A 19,674-nucleotide genomic window follows, 5' to 3' on the forward strand; every position below is an offset into this window, starting at 1 on the left:
CTCAGAGTGGGTCAGACCAAGAGAAGCAGGCAGTGACCAAAAATTATTCCTTTCTAACTTCACTCATCATCATGCAAATTGCAAATTCATAGCCTCAAGGCCCTTGTAGACAAATATTTAACTTCATATAAAATACATAGGCACATCCTAGCTGCAGATGACAAGTCTGCCCAGAGACATGACACCAACAAGAAACATAATAAAACACACTTCAAACATCTTGGTACTTCCAGTGACCCATCAGACACACACTCAATGCAGGGACTGCACATCTACAGTGAGTTAGAGAGAACTCTATCTTGTCAAAAAGAGATATAGCCTAGTAAAAATGAGCAACAAAACCAGCTCCCAGCCCAGAATGCTGTTTTCAGAAACTGCTTGCTTTTTTTCTGTCCTTAGGTACAATGGTGTTGCAGTTTTCACTAGTGTTTTAAATAACATGTAAATACAGTAAAATAACTGGAACAAACTCTTCAATTCCCCCTCATACTCCATCAAAAAAGCTTTTGCTCAGCTTTTTAACAGCACTATGCTTGAAACAGCTATTATAAAAATGGAAATGTATTTCACAATACATCACCAGTTGATAAGCTCTAGCTCAGAGTAGGACTACAGATTCATTACTCCACAACAAATAAAATAAGGAGTTTAGTGAACATGGTGAGCACATGTCTATTTATAGTGACATTTCAATAAGTCTAAATGTACAGGTACTTGAGAAGCAATAGAACTGTTATTACAACTTTGCACTATAAATGAAATCTAATAAAACACAGATGAGAATGAATAGAAACTATTTTCAGAACATCAACTAACAGTAGTGGAACATAAACAAATGGGTTTTCTAAATCAATCACAATACTGAGGACTGATGCCCACACCTAGAAATGGTTCTAAGTGTCATTTTTCATAGTGCCATAAGCATCTGATTTGACACTCGATTACCTGCATTCAAACATCTTATTTATAATACAGGTATTATATCACCTACACTGTGAAATTCAGTATATGATGAATTGCTGCACGATGCTATGCTACACTGGGTGCAATCCTGTTCTTTATCCACAATGCTTTTCAAAAACACAGTGAGGGCAAATAAGATGGGAGCTCGTTAATTTTGTGAAAGAGATGACAAGAGAGAGCTCCTTACAATGTCAGGGAAGAGAACACTTGATGCAAAAATTCTCTTTCAGTCCTCTGAATCAACAGCTAAGCCACCCATGTTGTATGCCATAAAACAAACGACTGTCCTTCAGCTTTCATTAGCTGAATAAATTCAGTATTTAATTCAGCCAGTGCTCAGTGCCACTGATATTAATGCCATCTAAATGGAGCTGTAATTAGACAGGAAAACCATTCAGTTCATATTTGCATAAGATTTCTACAAACAAATTCTACTGAACAAGGAAAAGCCATAATTAAAGGAGAAAAATTGCTACCTAGATAAGAAGTGACACCAAAGAGGAACATGTCACACAGCTTGATAACAGAAGAAAAACATGGAACAGCTGAAATGTTGAATTTGTTAGAACAGTTATTTCAGAAAAATATGGCAAACAAATATTCTACCTCATCTAGGACACAGTCCAGCTGCCTTTGAAATCAGTAGGATCCTCCTCTTCAGGATCTTTGCAGGCAGGGTTGTTAATCCTGGGAAAAGGGTGTCCAGAGCAGTTGCACAATCCCCATCCATGGCAACATTTAAGATTAGACAAGGCCTTGACCAGCTTTATTTGATGTGGAAACTTGCTTCAGGACGCTTGGATAGGTGACCTCTAGAGGTCCCTTTCTACTTAATTCATTATTTTAATAATGTCCATTCTATACACAAGAGAGTTTCTTGACATCAATGCTTGGGGCTCCAGCACAGATTTTCCATTGCTTAACCACTCTCGCTTCAAATAACTTTTTTCTGTATATCAGCTGTAATTCCTCTTGCTGCAGCTTGTGACTGTTGCCTGTCATGTTGTCACTGGGTACCCTTGAGAAGAGCCTGGCTCTGTTTTCTCTATAAATTCCCTTTAGGTCCTCGAAGACAGCAATTAGATCTTCTCAGCCTTCCCTTCTCCAGATTAATCTGTGTCAGCTCTCTTCATACATCACAAAACTATGTCCCCTGAACCTTGAAGCTCTCCCACTGTTGTTCTCTCTCTCTCCCCATGTGGCCCCAGGCTATAAAGTTTCATACCCATTTGCTCTTGTGCCACAATAGGCATTTTGCTCACCGCCCCCCTCCCCCCCCCAACTGGGCACACTGATAGAAACCCCACTCTCCCATTCTAACCTTTCATTTAGCCAGATGCAGCACATCCTTTTGGCCTCCTCCTATGGGACTGGCTCCTCAGTTTCCTGATCACCTTGGCAGTCTCCTGATCACCTATGTGAATTACTCTCATATCCTGTGACCAATTAAAACAATCACATTTTTCATTCTCCTCTGCCACTTCCACCTGACAAGCCTCCAGCACTGAGAGAGAAAATCTTGTCATCAGTCATCCTCTGTCTGACCTTGTTTTTTTTTTCTTTTTACCTTTTTCATTTTTGTCACACAGGTGCTGCCATTTAGCAGGCATCTCCCTCCTCTTCTTCACAAATGATGCCTCCCAGTGTCACCTATGCAGCAAATATATCACTGTGTGCCAGCCTTTTGATGGGATCAGAGGGATGAGAAACAAGGTAATTTATAATATTACAATCTCATCATGGAAAAACAATACTAATAACTTGCCACCAGACAAAAAGTTCTTTCTCCATAACAAAAATTTATAGCTTCCCCCTTTTGTTATCAAATGAGTAACTGATCAGTTTTGCACTATCCCCTCACCTCAGCAATCTTAATTAATATATGGTAATTAACATATGATGACACATTAATTGTGCACATAAATAAAGTATTACCTTTACTGCATATCTTTCATCTCAAAAAACAAAATGAAAAAGCCCCAGTAAAATACCATGATAAAAATGCTCTTCAGTATTTTGTTGAAGTCATGGAAGAAATGTGAAAAAATGCAACTTGAATATCATAGGAAAGATTAATAGATTTTAATGAAGAAGATGACAACTGAGTGAGCTCCCTGAATCAAGACTCTAATCACTTAACAGAAGAATCTCTCTTTTTGTTTTATCTCTTATGTTTCTTTTCTCTCTTGATACATTCCACAAACATTGACCAGACAAAATAACCATCTAGAAACTTCTTGGGGAATGACTTTCCAGGGCTAAGATTAATGACTGCAAGTATCAGGTATAATAGCAGGGGGAAACAAAAACACACACACAAAAAATCTTTACAACATCTAATTCTAGGAGGCCTACTTTAAAATATTATATTTGAACGTGCCAATTCAGGAGACGTCAGTAAAGATTTTTGCCTCAAGTTATTTTCTTTGCTTCCCATTTCTTTATGTAGTTAAATCATCAAGTATAAATGTCTTCAGACAAAATTATCTTACATCAAACAAATATTGACATGACTTTTAAGGTCAGTTGCTGCAAGGCCAGGATTTAAAAACAAATTAAATTTGATGTATGCTGTTTCAAAGGTCATTTAGAAAGGTATATGCTGCACCTATTTTACAATGCAATCCCCATGGAGGCAAACATATTGAATGCTGCAAGGAGACATTGCAATAAGGAAGATAATTATGGTAAAAGGCAGGTAGGTAATAGAGGCTTAATTAGATCAGAACAAGCGTATTATTTAGAGAAAAAGAAATTTCAGTTCATTCAATTGAAAGTAAATGACAACAACTCAGGTCAGTATTTATTTCAAGTTGAGAGATAATATGCTTTCTTGTATCTTTAAAGGGACTGAGACATCACAGCAAAAGGCAGTAAAAATATTTCATTGCCATCCAGCATAGCCCAGTGTCACTGCATATGAAGGTCTTATCTGCCCCAGAATATTGCCATTCTGATAGAGGCTGTGCACACACCTAATTTCCTGATTTTGCTTTCTGATCTCAATAATTTTCAGTAGTAGAAGTGAGAAGGCATGAATCCTTTGTTATTACGTGAATAGCTGAAGGAATAAATAAATATCCATTCCTGAAATGTCCCCTCGCAGCAAAGGAAGAATTTTTATGACATGAGCAGGGGAAGAAGTGAGCACAACAACTCTGAAGATGGTCAGTGTCCATGTGAGCTGGTACACGGTGCTGCAGTGGCACTACTCAGCTTTGCCACTGGAAAAAGCAGGCCCACCTTCCATCAGACAACTGTTCGCAACACTCTTTTGCTGAATTATTCCCATATGTGAATTAACTGCCTTAAAAACATATGTCTGACCAGCAACCAGTATGTAATCCATAGTGCCACTGCTCTGCCTTGCCACATGACTCTGAAAGGTGAACAAAAAAGAGAGTGAGGTGGAAAGATATTGCTCAAAATTTCATTGTTCTGTACCCCAGACATCCATTTATTTTTGAGAGATTCTGATTTATTGGTATCCTCTGGCCCTTTGTATAGGCAAAACTAACTTTATGAGATGTATGATGACACTGCAGAGTGGAACAGAAGAGAAGACCAGTACATGCTGCTGCAGGGTTATGCCTTTAGCATGGGAAGACTATTACCGCAGGCCTGGTTCCTACGGTATATCACCGTGTCCCGCAGCCATAGGGAGGAGGAGGAGAGAAGATCCAGCAGGCAGGAACTGTGCAGCAAGATTGAGTTATTTAATTATTTTACAAACTCTTTTATAGACTTTTTTCTTCATAGTCTAATTGGACAAAGGACCAGCCACCCCTTGGGGGTGATTGGCTAAAATCCTAAAACGTCCATTGTCAAAATATTTTCTACTATACCATAAACAAGACTTTTCAAGGTTGCAGGTGGCTTGGTTGTTTACATTCCCTGCTACCTCTTCTGTGAGAGAGAAAAGTCTCTCACGGACTTAGAAAATAGCAAGAAAATCCTTGCTAGCAGCATTTTTGTATCTACAGAAGACCAACAGCTCTGCTGTCATTGCATCATTTACTTTACGGAAGTGACTTTCACTTTTCTCTCTAGTGTCATCTGAAGGTAGCTCAGCTTAGAGTTAAGACAGTCACCAATAAATGTGCTGTCTTGAAAGCTCTTGACTAGACAAACACCGTTTTCAGGCAGTGAAGGGCGGCACTCACAGAGTCTTGTCCTGTTATCTTGGCCAGCCAGACAGTAGGCATTAAGCAAAGACATGACAGTTCTGGTCCTCTGTAAGGTAATGTGGAATGATAACAGTTCAGAGACACACTCACTGTCCTTCCACTGCTTCTCTCACAAAGGTAACTGAAAATTCCTCTAAAAATGAGGCTGACTCTTGTAACTTTCTGCATTTTCTTTGAAACAAGTCTGCAACAACTCCCCAGAGACTAGTTCAGTACTGCTAATGGAAATTCTGTAAGCTCTAAATTGGCTATTCTCATCTAATTTTTTTTTTTAAATTCACTTGTATTACAGCCCTAGGCCACTCTATTGGTTCTGAAAATAAGATGTTTACTGTTTTACTGCTCATGAATGAAGTGACAGACTCCTGCCATCTAGAGGGTGGTTCCTGGAACATATTCGAGGCAGATACTGTTTCACAGGGTAAAATAAACCTAAGATAAATATCTTAGTGTCCACATATCTCCTTGGGGTTTTTCCAGATTTCTCCTTCTTTTTCATTCATGAGGTTGTGTAAAAATGCCCAGTTACATCTGTGTATGTATACTAGTCCTTCAACAGCTCCATTCATTCATGAGAGCAGGTTAGCTGATGAGGCTAATGATTATAAAATAGATTAAGACTTTCTGTTCGTATTTTTTTCCAATGCTACAACATTTATCCTCATTGTCTTCTTGCATTCATGGCTGCCTAAAACAGACTATGATGGTCACAAGCAGAATACAAGAATATTGGTGATAAGTGGCATTCATTAAGAAAAGTGAGGCTTACACAAAACCCCTTCTAACATCTCTGAAAAGATGGTATTTTCTACTTAGGTTGTTAGTTAAACAGTGTGTGGCCATGGCTACTGACAATAATTAAAAATTACTTCTCCCCACACTTTCGCACGAAGAAGTGTCCCATTAAGTGACCACAATGATTTTTTTGTCTCTAAACAATAATGCTGTTTTCTGTGCATCCCACTAACCTGCTGTGAAGATCACTTCTTGAAGGAAAAGTGTGACAAGAAAACAAATTGTTGTGGGAGAGTCAACAGTGGCCTCACGAAAGTTAAGTGTGTCTTCCTGGAGAGGCAATGATGGCCCATGAAAACCTGTGTCTCTCATTAAGCCAAAATCACATTCCATAACCAGCAGCCAACTTTCAGGAAGAATTACATGACCAAGTACAATGTGAAGCAACACAACCTCCTCACTCGAGTGAATCGGTGATCAAAGCACACAAAGCAATGCCCTAGGTCTTACTTATAGGAAATAATGTATCAAACCCTTCCTAGGTGAAAGACTACGAAATACACTGGAATGCGATCCATGCACTCATCTTCCATTAAATATATCTATACAATACATCTTATAATGATTTTCACAGAGTGAAATATTTCTAGGCAATATACATCTGTGACAGTGACTTGCATAACCTCAGATGAGACAGAGCTGTGTGCAGGGTTTTTTAATAGCTCGGGTATAATTTCCCTTTTTAAGCTATATTGTATTCCTACCATTAAGATTAATCAATACTTCATTTTAAAAACAGCTCAAGCCACAGATGGAAAGATTTCAGAGATAACTTTGCAGGTGCCAATTACAATCACAACTAATTGTTGCAATTACTCTGCCCAAAATTTGGTCTCTTGACAAGTGAAAGCTGAGGTGCAGTTGCCTCGAAAGCAAACAAAATTTGAGGATGGGCCATCCGCTGAGCAGTAGCACCCATGCAGACAGCTCGTAAAAGACCTTTCTTGATGCCCACGCCGCAGCTCCCTGAGGAGAAAGGGGCAGAATCGTGCTCGGAACGTTCCCGTCGGGCGGCGCGGGCCGGGCGGGCAGCGCACTGCGGCGCATCGCCGCTTCCGGCTTCCGCGCGGCCGCCCGAGCCAGGTGGGAGCGGGGGCGGGCATGGGGGGGGGGGGGGGGGGGGGGGGAAGCGGGGGCGGGCCCGGGGCGCTGAAGGGGCGGCGGTGCCTCAAGGGGGCCGGGTTGGGGTGCTGGGGGTCCCTGTCCCTTGCGGCTTCCGTGCCCGAGCAACCGAAGCGGTGTCCAGCTTCCCCCATAGCCAAGTGCCGGGAAACGCGGAGCACGGCGATCCAGGTTGGCAGCGTGATGCGGCACGGTTTGGGGGGCGAAAATACTGAAGATGAGGGAAAGCGCTAAAAGCTGAACACTGGCAGTGTGCGTGTGCACGCGAAGAGCAGCCCTGCTGTCGGCGCTTCACCTTACAGCCTCGGAGCAGGTGTCGTCCGGCTCCCGGCGGGACGAGGTGCCGTTCCTGAGGAGGGAGTGGGTCAGAGGGGCGCCTGAGGAAAGCCCCGCACACCTGGGCACTTACAGCACAGCAGCTCTCAGATGCTGCGGGTCCACAGTGCAGTTCTTAGCCACCTTACTTCCAAAAGATGGAGTAAGTCACGGGCATCACAGTGCCTGGAAACTGATTATTGCATAATTAGGGCGTTCAGTCCATGATCCTTTTAAGTATGAACTACTGTTAATACAGTTGGTTGGTTTTGGTTTTTTGGTTTTTTTTTAAGTTGTGGTTTTGTACGAGTGGTGAAACAGATTTTGAATACACGTAGGGTAGAAGCTGTTTGATGGTCAAGCACAAGAAACCTTGAAATATGGAAAGCCTCTTCTGGGTGTTGGTATCTGTGGCCTGACAAGGGTAGCCCTACAGTTCCCTGCCCTGCAGTGAATAGCTCGTTCCAGCTGTTGACGATGTCTGTGACAGCAGGGTGGGCTGTGTACCAGCTAATAAGGCAAGGCACTGTCCTGCTCAGCACAGAAGATCCAGGAACCTGCTGGTGCAGTCAGGGTGGGTCTTTGGGACCTCACCAAGGACAAGAAGCTGTGACTTCAGCAGAACTTAGATGCCAGGCATTGTTAATGCACTTCACATAGCACAACCACCAGTTAAAATCCACCAGCAGTCTTTGGAGCTCTGGTGGGAAGTTTGTGGTCTTTTCCCATAGTTGCCTTAACAAATAATGCAGCAGGAGACGAACAGGAGGTGAAAATTTACAGAATGGAATGCAGTGGTGCTGACCCAGTACTCACATAACATGTTTTAGGGCTTTTCCTTTGAACTGCTGTTCACCTCATTCCTCCACAGCCTCCTGATATCTGAACTCTGCTTCCTTGTGCCACAGCGTCAGCCATTAAGTTGGAGAGCCACGCTCACTCCTGCTGCTGTGACCCAGGCATGCTGCAGCATTTCACTCCTGAGTAGGAAACTTCAAATGGAGAAACAGCCCTCATGCAGAATGGTCCCAGTTCAGGAGCTCCAGTGCTCTGGAGGGCAGCACAGTTGTACCCTCTGGGGCTGAGGAGGGAACCAGGCATGGACCTACAACCTCTTATTTTAAGTCCTCCAGGTGCATTTTTCTCTCCCACACACCCTTCAGGCAAGCTGGACTGCAGGCAGATTCCACTGGGTCTTTCCTGCCTGAGCATTTGGTAACAGTGTGCCAAAGGTGGAGGTAGAACACACTGCAGAGGCATTTGAATACTAATTAGTGGTTTCAAAGGGGGTGATACTCTGATTTGAAAGGAATTGAAGGTAGACAGGGTTTATGCTGTCGTAATTTCTGGAATCATAACTGTTAAACTGTAATCCAAAAATTAAAAAGATGGTAAATTTCTTAAAAAATTTGAGCTGAGGATGGAGACAACAAACAATTTAAATGAAAGCCCAGAGGGAAAGAGTGATAAGAATATTGATCTCTAGGATGTTGTTATTATTGGATGGTGTTTGAAAGCATGGAGTTACTCAACAGCTTTGCTAAAAGGACCTGACATTGCAGTTCTGTCGTTACTTAGTTTAGTGTGACTTTCTGAAAACTGCCATCTAAAATTACTCGTAATCTGTGTCCTCAGTAGGCACTGGGGCAGTGCTTTTCCTGAAAACAGTTTGTCATTTTGGTGCTTTCCATTATGAGGGAATGTGAAGAAGTCAAGGTATAAATACTAATCATTAGATTCTGCTGTTAAATCAGCATTTGAGTGGTTTGAAAATTAGTGTGGAGCCTCATATTGGACTCCCAGTGTCAGAAATGTCACACTCTAGAATAATGACCGTTGCCAGTAGGCAGCACAGCAATACAATTTTGACTACAAAATATGACACTAATACAATTTAAACGGTGCAAAATGCTGCAGGATAAAAGAACTGATTTATGTGTGCTATCAAAAGCAAATTTTAGTATCTGGTCAGGACAATATATTTGTGTTCAGAAAAGTCAGGATTCTTTGATTTTTAAGACCTTTTGAATGAAGATACAAATTTTTCTTCTAAGTTGAAGCTGCTAGAATTGACTGCTAGAATTGATGCTGCAATTGTCCTTACAGATGCTTATTAAACAGGCAAGGCAGACCAAAACCAGAGGTCCATCACAAATAAACCTACAGATGTAATGGTTTCATTTTTTAAAGGCAAAACGCTTCAAAGATCGTTAAACACAAAGTTCAGGACAGCAAAGTTTTCCAGATCACAAGATTCTTTATGGTTCATCACATGGCTCTTCCTCGTGGATTGTCCCCTTATTCTACATTTCAAAAGAAACTTTCAGGCAAGGTGATGAATGGAGATGAAGGACAATTAGCGTAAGATCCAGGTTTAGTGCTGGATGTGTCATGTGTATCCATGTATTTACACACAGTTTTGTGTGCATTCATTCCATACCTACTTTTCTCCCCACAGATAGTGAAATATGCCTAAAAAAAAGACTGGTGCTCGTAAGAAAGCTGAGAACCGTCGGGAACGTGAGAAGCAGATAAGGGCTTCAAGAGCCAACATAGACTTGGCCAAACATCCTTGTAATGCTTCAATGGTAAATGAACCTAAAGTATTCTGTATTAAAATACCTAATTTTCAATTATGTAAAACCAGTGGTAATACCTTGACTGCATTTAATGCCGCTAAAATATCATTCTTCCCACTATCCTTCCTTTATATTTAAGGTTATGTTTGCACCAGACAGAATATTGATTAAAAGGTTTGGATCCTAATTGTAACTCCCTGTGGAGGTCTGTGAATTTTATATATTTTACCTAGAATGAAAATAATTACCAGTGTTTTATTTCTTCTCTTTAGGAATGTGATAAGTGCCAAAGGTAAGATTTTTTTACCCTTCTAAAAACCAGAAGTTTAATATTTGTTTCAGACATTTTATAGGTCTTCTTCTTAATACTTTCTTTTAAGCTTAATACTTTCTTTTTGTTTTTTCCCCTCCATGTGCCTAGACGACAGAAGAATAGAGCTTTTTGTTACTTCTGTAATTCTGTTCAGAAATTGCCCATTTGTGCACAATGTGGTGAGTAGAAATAATGAATGAAAACAAGCTGTCCTCAGTCCTGTTTGTGGTGTTAAACTCGCAGTACCCGTGTTACCATAGCTTTATCTTAAAGTACCTCTGTGATGTGGAGCAGGTTCTTTTGAATCTGCTGTGAATATCCTCCTTGAGAAGTGATCTTACTTGAGCAGTATATATGTCTCTAACCCCCACAGGTTTGCAAGCCTGGATCATGGCTTGTCTTCTTTGGAAAACTTTGTCTCACTTCCTTTTAGGTTTGAGAAATCTGACTTTTTCCGTAGATTGACCATGTGAAGCGTTGTTTCATAACAGCAGCAAAACTAAAAATGCTCTGACTGCTAGCAAGGCACTAATAAACACTCCTTTTTTAGGGATTATATAATTTCTGATCAATATCAATTAAAGCAACAATATATTATTCACCTTGCATGGGGTTGTAATGTAATCTGCAATATTGTTATTTATGTGAGCTAGAGGGCTGATGCTTTGAAATTAGTAGAGAAGGACTCCTAGTGACAGAACTTCTCTGAATCAGGCTAAAATGCCCTTTTTTTTAAACAGCTGCTGGCTTGCAGGATATTCATTTCATACTGAGGTGAATTTTGTTCCACTGTTTCAACACATCATTGCAGATTTTCACTTTGTCATTAAGCAGTTTGGCTGTTTTGGAGTTTGACTCTCAGAGCTGCTGACATGCAGCTTCCAGTGCCTTTGTTGTGACCCACAGATACTGAGCATTTCTGGAAGCCAGGCTGTTAGTGTGCAGTGGCAGTGTGTCACCCTTCATAAGTCTCCCTTCTGTCACCATGCAGTGAAGTACTAAAAACATGCTCTCTATCTTATGGTTCATATCTCTGCTGAATTTATCTTAATCTGGAGTATGTTTCTAGAGGAAAAGCATTCCTATCAACAACCATACTATATTGAGACCCAGGGTTTTCCAAACAAAGACTGTTAGAGCTGTTTGATGCTTAATCAAGCATTGGGGATTATAAACCAACAGCATCTTTCTTAGAGGAGCCTGTTAGGGATGGGAGCAAGGTAGCTGTGTTCCTGTGCTCCACACCCAGTAATGCCCCCACCACTTCTCACTGCCCAGCTCAGCTGCTTTTATGGTGGGACAGAACTAGCAGCAGTTTTAAACACAACTCTTTAAGGTGTCATTGCTGGACTTTGACCTTAGTTTTGTTCTTTGTTTTGACATCTGAAATTTTTGCCAGTGCCTCAAAACACAGAGCAAGACCAACATATTGTCTTACTATCAGTCCAGGGGTAAGAGATTTGACTGAAAACAGACAATAATTAATTTAACCTAAGAGAGGTGTGAAGATGGGTTGCAGAATGCAGGAATAATGCAAACATCTTTGTTTGCATTATTTTTACCTAGATTTATGGCTGAGCACAGGCATTTAGTTGAAGTGTTGTTCTTACATGAACATGCATTCTATTTTTTTCTATTTTTACATAGTTTTCTTATGGTTGCTTGCCTTTTTATTTTCAACAGGAAAAACCAAATGCATGATGAAGTCTTCAGACTGTGTTATAAAACATGCTGGTGTGTACAGTACTGGACTAGCTATGGTGGTATGTATAGAAAATTACAGCCTTTTGCACTATGAGGATATTCTGTGCAAATCTTCCTGGAAAAAAGGATAAAACAGATTTATGGAATGACAGCATGTCATTGCCAAGTTTGTTTTTTTCCTTGTTTTTCTGTAAGAAACTGATTTTTCCCTTATACTGAAACCCCCAAGTTTTTCGATTTTGCATTCAGCTCCTGCAAACTCCAACACATGTCCTGGATGCTAATGGATCTGTGTTGGTGGCAGGCCCTAAGCACATGCATGAACAGCACTGGACCCTTACATGTCCCATAGACAATTCTCATGATAATAAGCCTTCATTAAAATGGATTATTCTGCAGAAAGCTGCAGACTTTTGTTGCTGTTGTCTCAGTTACTTCAGAGATCATCAGCATCACAGAGAGGAATCTATTCCATTAGGGGAGAATTTTAATGAACAAAACCCCTCATTTGGGCTCTTAATTAGAAATAATCATAGCGTCAGGCCTTTGAAGTTTTGCCCTTAGAAGGACAAGTTAGTGTCTGCATTCTGGAAAGCAAGGTGTGATATGTCACAGCCTCTGGATTAAATGGACTAAACCTCTGTCCTGTTTCTGCCTGTAGCGGGCTGTCAGCTGTTCTCAGTAACACACCCAGCCTTTACATGCTGGCATTCCCAAACTCATCCCATGCATTCACTGGTGCAAGAGTGAATGCATCAACAGTTAAATTAGGATTCATCATTGTTTTCTAAGCTTTGTGTGCATGTAGTGCTCATGCTAATTAGTTACCTATGGGCTGAGAAGGCTTCTTAAATGCTACAGTTAAGGATAGCTTATATGGAGATCTTGTAATTTAAACAAAGTAAAAGAGTCTAACTTACTTCTAATGAGTTACTCGATCTTTGCTCTCTGCAGAGCTTGTCCTCTAATATAGCAGAGTTTAAAATCCAAATGAGTGATTTCAGCTGTAAGAGTCTAGAGGCATTTTTCAGGTCTTCTTTGAAATTTCATTTTTGTTAGAACATTGTTATTGTTTATGGATCTCAGATTTCAACTGGAGAACACAACTTTCCATATGCATAATGTGAGATAAGAAATGTAAAAAACCAGAATTGAGATAGATAACTGAATTATTTTGCGTCATACTTAATCCTGCAGAAATGGATAGCAAACAAACATGAACTGTGGAGGAGTTTGGTCAGAACACAAGTTTGGTTCAATATTCTCTCACTCAATCAAAATGAGCCCACTGAGAGAATGCATGCTAGGATACATTGAGGATTATGGGATAAATCTCTCTCTTGGTATTGCAGAAGTCCTGAGATGGTATCTTGCTGTGATTGCAGGGTGCAATCTGTGATTTCTGTGAAGCCTGGGTGTGTCACGGGAGGAAGTGTCTCAGCACCCATGCGTGTATGTGCCCTCTGGCAGACGCAGAATGCATTGAGTGTGAAAGAAGTGTCTGGGACCATGGTAGGTTGCTCACATTTAAAAATAAGAAAATATAAATTACACTTCTTTCCTTGCATTGCTTAAGTTAGTGCACCTGTATTGTTAACACAGCCTTTTTAGTCTTCACTGATTAGTCCTTACAGTATGTTTGTTCAAAGCAAGGATTCTCCCTGTTTTAAAAACAGACATTACGCAGTGGGAAAGTAAATGACCTGCTCAAGAACATACAGTGCTCAATTTAGGGATGATTTTGTAATCTAAATTATAATGGTTCTATCAGCTTAACTATTCACATAATTAAGCACTGCATCAAATTGCTAACACAGTTTTCTGCCATTCTCACTCCATTCTTCTGCACTAGCACAGGTATTTGGACTCCCAGTTGCTTAGTGAAACCATACTGGTCTCCATTTGTGGAATCCTTTAAAGTGTTTACTTCAAGTGTGTATCAGAGGTGAGGGGACAAGACTGGATGAGAATGTGATCTGATTTAAGAAAAATACTTAAGGCTACAGTCAAAATGAAGAAAAGTACTAGAAGTAATACTTGCTTTATAGTTATGCTTCTGTTGTAGGATAGCAGGTATTCAGTGTAAAAATGGATGGCATTGTCTAATTTAGGAGTTTGAAGCATTTGTGACAGAAGGGAGAGCTGGTCTTCAGTCAAAACTACTGCCTAAATTGTTTGCAGAGCAGGACTTGATGTCTGTGCCCATTGTTGATTATTTTGCCTTGATAAATCTTTCAGGAGGCAGAATATTCGCCTGCTCTTTTTGCCATGATTTCCTCTGTGAAGATGATCAGTTTGAACATCAAGCCAGCTGCCAAGTTCTGGAAGCAGAGACATTTAAATGTAAGTTAGTTATTCATACTCCCTTTCACCACAGCCAAGCAGACTTTCTACTTGCCTGCTCTGTGCTCCAGAATACTCTCCATCACCTTTCCCAGGTAGATTTTGCCACTGCTAGAGGGAAGCGCCTGTTTCCTGTGTACTGGCTTTTGGTATCCAGTTACCCAGACTAGAACTTCTTTCTCTTTCATGGACCTTCCTCCATGCCAGAGCTTACATGGCAGTTGTTTTCCTGCCAGGCTCCTACAGGCCTTTCATGGGAAGCTGCCCTTGCAGGAGACAGCATTCTCCAAAGCTGCAGTGTTGGCAGTGGCCAGGACTGCAGCAAAACAACTGGAATTGCTGATGCTGCTTTTTCACTCCACAAAGCTCTGCCGGCAGAAGGAGCTGTCTTACATTCTTCTGACCCAATGATGAGCTAGTTCTAGATACATGTTCCTCCTGGAAAACAGCTGCCCTAAACAATGCCACCTGTCTTAGTCTGGCTAAACTTTCCCACGTTGCTGTGGAAGGGCCTGTATGCTGGTGAAAGGTTAGCAGCTGCTTAAGTCCTGAGGAAAGCCATGACTCAGTCGTTATCTGATTCAGTGAGATAGGGTGAGCACAGAAGGAAGTGACAAAAATAGTCCAGAGCATGATTTCAGTGTTCATTTCCTCACTGACCAGTGAACTGTGGACATGTGTGTAAGTAATGTATCAAATGCTCACTCTTTCTGAGTAAAGAACAGGTAGCTGAAGACTTTATGTCCTTTTGAACTTTGATTAATTGTGTGGACAAAACTGAAACTGGTATTTGTAAGAGGGTGTGATGCCTGTGCCTGACTTTGCTCACCTGCTACTCATCTCTGGTTGAAAAACGGAAACTTCAAGGGAAGTTAAAAAAAACCCCAACAACAAAACAAAACAAGCCAAGACTATGCATATTTGAAATAACTAAATTTTTGTAGCAGTATTTCTTGCCTAGCCACCATTAACTACGATTTAGTTATCACAAGACAAGCATTTGTTTGTCCTTCCCAAAACTTGTATTTATGTATTTTGACTATTACAACATTTTCAGTCCTTATTGTAGAAATTTGAGGTGCTCTTTATCATAAGGCTGTTTTCCTTTGAACTGACTAATCTCTTGTCCTAATAGATTTCTCCTGGTCCAGAATATTTGTGATTTCAATGTTATAATCGGTGTCTTTAGACATCTCTTACCTCCTTTTCATCTCCCAGCCAGCTATTTTTTACACCTTGCTTAGCTTCCCTTGACATATTCTGCCAGAATATCTTCCTGTGTGGCAATATTGAAGCAGCAAGAGCTGTTCCGAAAGAATGTTTTTTCAATGATTGTTGGAAGCTCTCAATTCACAGATGTGATATCACACCCTGAATTAGAGAGTTTTTTTCAGGGTTTTCATTGTGTTTTGTGGCACAGTGCAGACTTGGTAGAGACAAGATTTTTGTCAGTGGGAGGTAACAAGGTAATAAAACCTGTGCTTTTACAGAATACGTGGACTTTAAATGAAGTCATGCAATTGTAGTCTAAATCCATTCTAGCTGTGAAAAAGATAGCTACTTTCTATCACTGTCTGAGAGAGGTTTTTTGAAGTGCAGATACTCAAAAAATCATGAATATATATGCCTCAGCATTTCCAGTTCCATCTTTAAACATGTGTCAGAGCTCTAAATCCCATGTCTGTCCTGCTCATGTGGAGAACTCATGATATTTATTACTTCAGATTCAAAAACTTTGCTGTCACAGGGGTTAGGCAAGGAGGAAAGGAATGAGTACTTGCACAGAAACTGGTAAAGTACATATTACATAGCTTCTTGAGGAGTAGCTATTCACTAAACTTTGTGTTGCTGCCAATTCCTGAGTGTTTGCCTTTACTGTACTCCCTCTAGTGGAATAATAAAAACAATTTGAAGCTCAAGACAAGTTAAATTTTGGGCACTGATTCTGCTCTTTACAGCTTGTGTGCCAGCTCCAGTTCTTTAACACAGGTAGACTCTCTTTTGAATGTTGTGAGAAACGGAAAAGCAAGATGAAACCTTAATACCAAGTTGGTTCTGAAACTTCAGGTTTTAAAAGTTTGAAAACTCAAGAAATAGTTAAACATTTTTCCCCTCTTGAAATTTCATTTTTTGTGTCAAAGTGAGGTTTAGAGTTGAAAAAATCTAGTAAAATGGTACTGTGAGGTAAAATGACTGATTCACATTGCCATACTTGTGTCAGGGAATTAAAAAGAAGTGCCTCAATTATGGTATTGTATACTTTTACAAGGTTTTGAAAACATGACAGGTCTGCAGTTTCCAAGTTCTGAATTTGTCATACTGCTTTTCTCCAACAGGTGTCTCCTGTAACAGACTGGGGCAGCATTCCTGCCTGCGTTGTAAGGTAAAGAGTAAAAACAGTTGTGAGGAGCTGATTTTAGGCTCGTTCTCCTTGGCCTCTAAATCTGGCATCAGGCCTTGTCATGCCTTCCTCTGCATGATTAAAAGGAAATTCATACTTCTGTAGCCTGGGGTCAGACCTGTGAGGGACAAAAGGTCTTGTATCTGTGCTCGCCTGTTGACCACAAGACAGTGTGAGGTGATCTTTGCCCAGCGCTTTAGTTTAAGTTGGGCTTGCACCATGTTGGGGCTTTAAAAAAAACCAAAACAACAAAATAAATCCTTGGTCTTGAACAGAATCTAAGGCTTTGGAATATGCTTTGATCCAATGTGGAACTACAACAATTAGAAAAGTTGTTCTTTTAAACAGTCAGGTGATGATCTGACCAGAAATCTTTGCATCCAAAGGAATAATCTCCACAGCTAATCGTTTTACATATGAACAGGCTGATTTGTTGTCATCAGGCTTATGGTTTTACACACTCAAAAGTAATTTTGTATAAAAAGTTCCACCTGCTTCATCGTCAGCATTGCCCAGATTTCTCCAGGTGCTGGTTCATTGCCTGCTCTTACTCTTTTTACCCTCCATATGTTTTCCCTGCACTCTCCTGTGGTATCTATGGCCTGTTCCAAATCTTTCCTTTTCCCAGGTATTTTCACTGCACCCTGGTGCTCAGCATGTGAACTTCCCACCTCTAATTCTTGCCTTCAGGCCCTGCATAGTTATGTTCTGGCATACATCTCATTATGTGTATTTAAGCTTGTCAACACAAACCCAAGTTTGCCAGGCTCCTTGTGGGCAGCTCTGCAATCCAGCCCTGGAGTATGTTACTTTCTCTGCTTGTTTATTGGCACTTTTATCCAGCCTCTTCCTCAGAAACCCTGGAACCACATTGAATACCAAGTGGTTCCTCTGTGCACAGACCCCAAGTCCACTGCAAGAGAGACCTCATTAAATTTTAATCCCAGCCAGAAAACCCTGCTGCTGTTAGACACATTTTTGCTTGCTTTCCTGCTGAAGAATGTGCTTCAATGATTAAAACATTTGGCCTTTGTATTCTCCCTTCAACACACAGGCTTGTTTTTGTGATGATCATGTGCGGAGTAAGGTTTTCAAGCAGGAAAAAGGAAAAAAGCCTCCTTGCCCTAAATGTGGCCATGAAACTCAGCAGACAAAGGATCTGAGCATGTCAAGTAAGCCAGTTTCTCTAGCTAACTAGCCATACAAGTGCCATTAGTGACTAATTTCTGCCTAGGAGCACTGAGAAAAGTCTGGTTACATTCAATTGTTTTGCACAGTTTTGCTTCATTTATTTTGAGAAAAACTTTGTGTTTCTGAGTTCTGGAATTGAGCAGTTTCATTCTTAACCATTAATTGATTCCAAGAGAGTGAAAGCTTTTGTTTAGTTTGAGATTTTAGTTGTGGAAAAAATGAAAAATAATTGCCATTTAAACTACTCTTCAAGTAGTGAAAGAAAGATAGAAATGAAATGTTGGATTGGTGGGAACATGATGATTTTTCTTTGCCTGCAGCTCGCTCTTTGAAGTTTGGCCGACAGACTGGAGAAGATGCAGATGGAGCTTCTGGTTATGATGCCTACTGGAAAAATCTTTCTTCCAGCAAGACAGGGGATGCAGGTGACCGTGAGGATGAATATGATGAGTATGAAGCAGAAGATGATGATGAAGATGACAATGATGAGCGAGGGAAGGATTCTGATTCTGAGGCCACGGATATATTCAGCAATTTGAATTTAGGAAGGACCTATGCTAGTGGGTATGCACATTATGAGGAATCAGAAGATTAAGCTTAGTATGCTGGCAAGCTAAAAACATTTGGAAGGAGCCAAGCAATGCTTCACTGAGTTGTGTACATGCCAGTAGGATAGCTCTATCAGGTACTTACATATCAGAGTTAGAGAATAAAGAGTGTGGGACTTCTGCAGTAATTTTTCCTATAGATGAACTGATGTTGGGTTTGGGACTGGGGGAGAAAATCAGGATATTTTTATTCCCCTAAACAACAGAATTGTTTTGTCCCCGAGTTACTGAGTATAATGGTTCAATGCCGTTTTCTCCTATCAACACAGGAATGTGGGAAAGCTGTAGAACTTGCTTCCATTTGCCCATCAGAAATTATTTTTTACAGTAATTTTGTTAACTGATTTCATACATTAAGGCAGTGTTGGGTTGGTGACTGCATTTTTTGTTGTCTGCGCAATAAAAGTCAACTTCATTCTCTAATAAACTGTCATAAATATTGATCTCCCTTGAATAGTTGGAAAGCAGGTTGTATACAAAGTGTAAATTGACACTGAAATGACTTCCTTGTTTATGTCAGTATGGCAGATCAATGTAGTTCTCTGTGTATTTGCACATCACCTTTTCAGCATTTTTGTTATTAGATATTAATTGGTGGGGCTATATATAGTCACTATAAGAGCACCCCAGATAATCAAAACTTTTATGGAAATAAAATATTGGTATCATCTTCTCTGCCACAAAAATCTGTAAGGCAGTTTCCCATTAGATAAAAAGGAGACTAGGCACAGAAGAAACCAGCCTTCAACTCTTTTCCTTGCATATGATATAAAAAAATTAGATAGGAACAATACTGTATCTGAACTGAGAAGGTGAGAAAACATAGGGGGTTCAAAATGCTGGGTCCAAATACTGTTCTGTGGAAGTCTGCTGGTACAGGGCAAGTGGTCAGCACATCTGAGCTGAGGAGGTGGCACTTGCAGAAGTGTTCGCAGTGGTTCTGATTTGAAAGTGAATATGTTAATTATCCATCTACAGATCTAAGTGATGGCCTTTATTTTCCCTCTGTAGGGGAATGTTTTACAGCAGACAAATCATGATACAAGGGCAGCTACCTAAAGTGTTGCTGCAGCTTTCTAAATGTCATCCTTTAATGCAAGGGAGCCTTTTTTGTTATCTGTTAAATACCTGATTATATCACTACTTGTTTCTG

At 40.4% G+C, this 19,674-nt stretch overlaps 1 protein-coding gene across 4 annotated transcripts; it reads left to right on the forward strand.

The window, feature by feature from the left end:
• Nucleotides 1-6,948: 6,948 nt before the first annotated feature.
• On the forward strand, nucleotides 6,949-19,191 carry ZNF330 (zinc finger protein 330). 4 transcript variants are annotated; one of them, XM_039551305.1, is made up of 10 exons: nucleotides 6,949-7,028; nucleotides 9,841-9,970; nucleotides 10,234-10,253; nucleotides 10,383-10,453; nucleotides 11,958-12,037; nucleotides 13,364-13,490; nucleotides 14,217-14,321; nucleotides 16,658-16,704; nucleotides 17,777-17,894; nucleotides 18,234-19,191. In XM_039551305.1, exons 2-10 carry the CDS (start codon nucleotides 9,851-9,853, stop codon nucleotides 18,506-18,508), a joined length of 963 nt encoding a protein of 320 aa, XP_039407239.1. In that variant the 5' UTR covers nucleotides 6,949-7,028; nucleotides 9,841-9,850; the 3' UTR covers nucleotides 18,509-19,191. The 4 variants fall into 4 exon arrangements, with proteins under 4 accessions (XP_039407239.1, XP_010410381.1, XP_019148997.1 ...); XM_010412079.3 differs by lacking the exon at nucleotides 6,949-7,028 and adding an exon at nucleotides 7,118-7,238; XM_019293452.2 differs by lacking the exon at nucleotides 6,949-7,028 and adding an exon at nucleotides 7,251-7,407.
• The last annotated feature ends 483 nt before the right edge of the window (nucleotides 19,192-19,674 follow it).

Source organism: Corvus cornix, chromosome 4 (assembly GCF_000738735.6).
Source record: "Corvus cornix cornix isolate S_Up_H32 chromosome 4, ASM73873v5, whole genome shotgun sequence".
Classification (NCBI taxonomy): Eukaryota; Metazoa; Chordata; class Aves; order Passeriformes; family Corvidae; genus Corvus; species Corvus cornix.

Bases quoted from the DNA above. Each gene is read 5' to 3' on its own strand.
- ZNF330 (XM_039551305.1), top strand. From the start codon at position 9,851: ATGCCTAAAAAAAAGACTGGTGCTCGTAAGAAAGCTGAGAACCGTCGG. The intron at 10,454-11,957 runs GTGAGTAGAAAT...TATTTTCAACAG, and splicing joins GCCCATTTGTGCACAATGTG to GAAAAACCAAATGCATGATG. The intron at 17,895-18,233 runs GTAAGCCAGTTT...CTTTGCCTGCAG, and splicing joins AAAGGATCTGAGCATGTCAA to CTCGCTCTTTGAAGTTTGGC.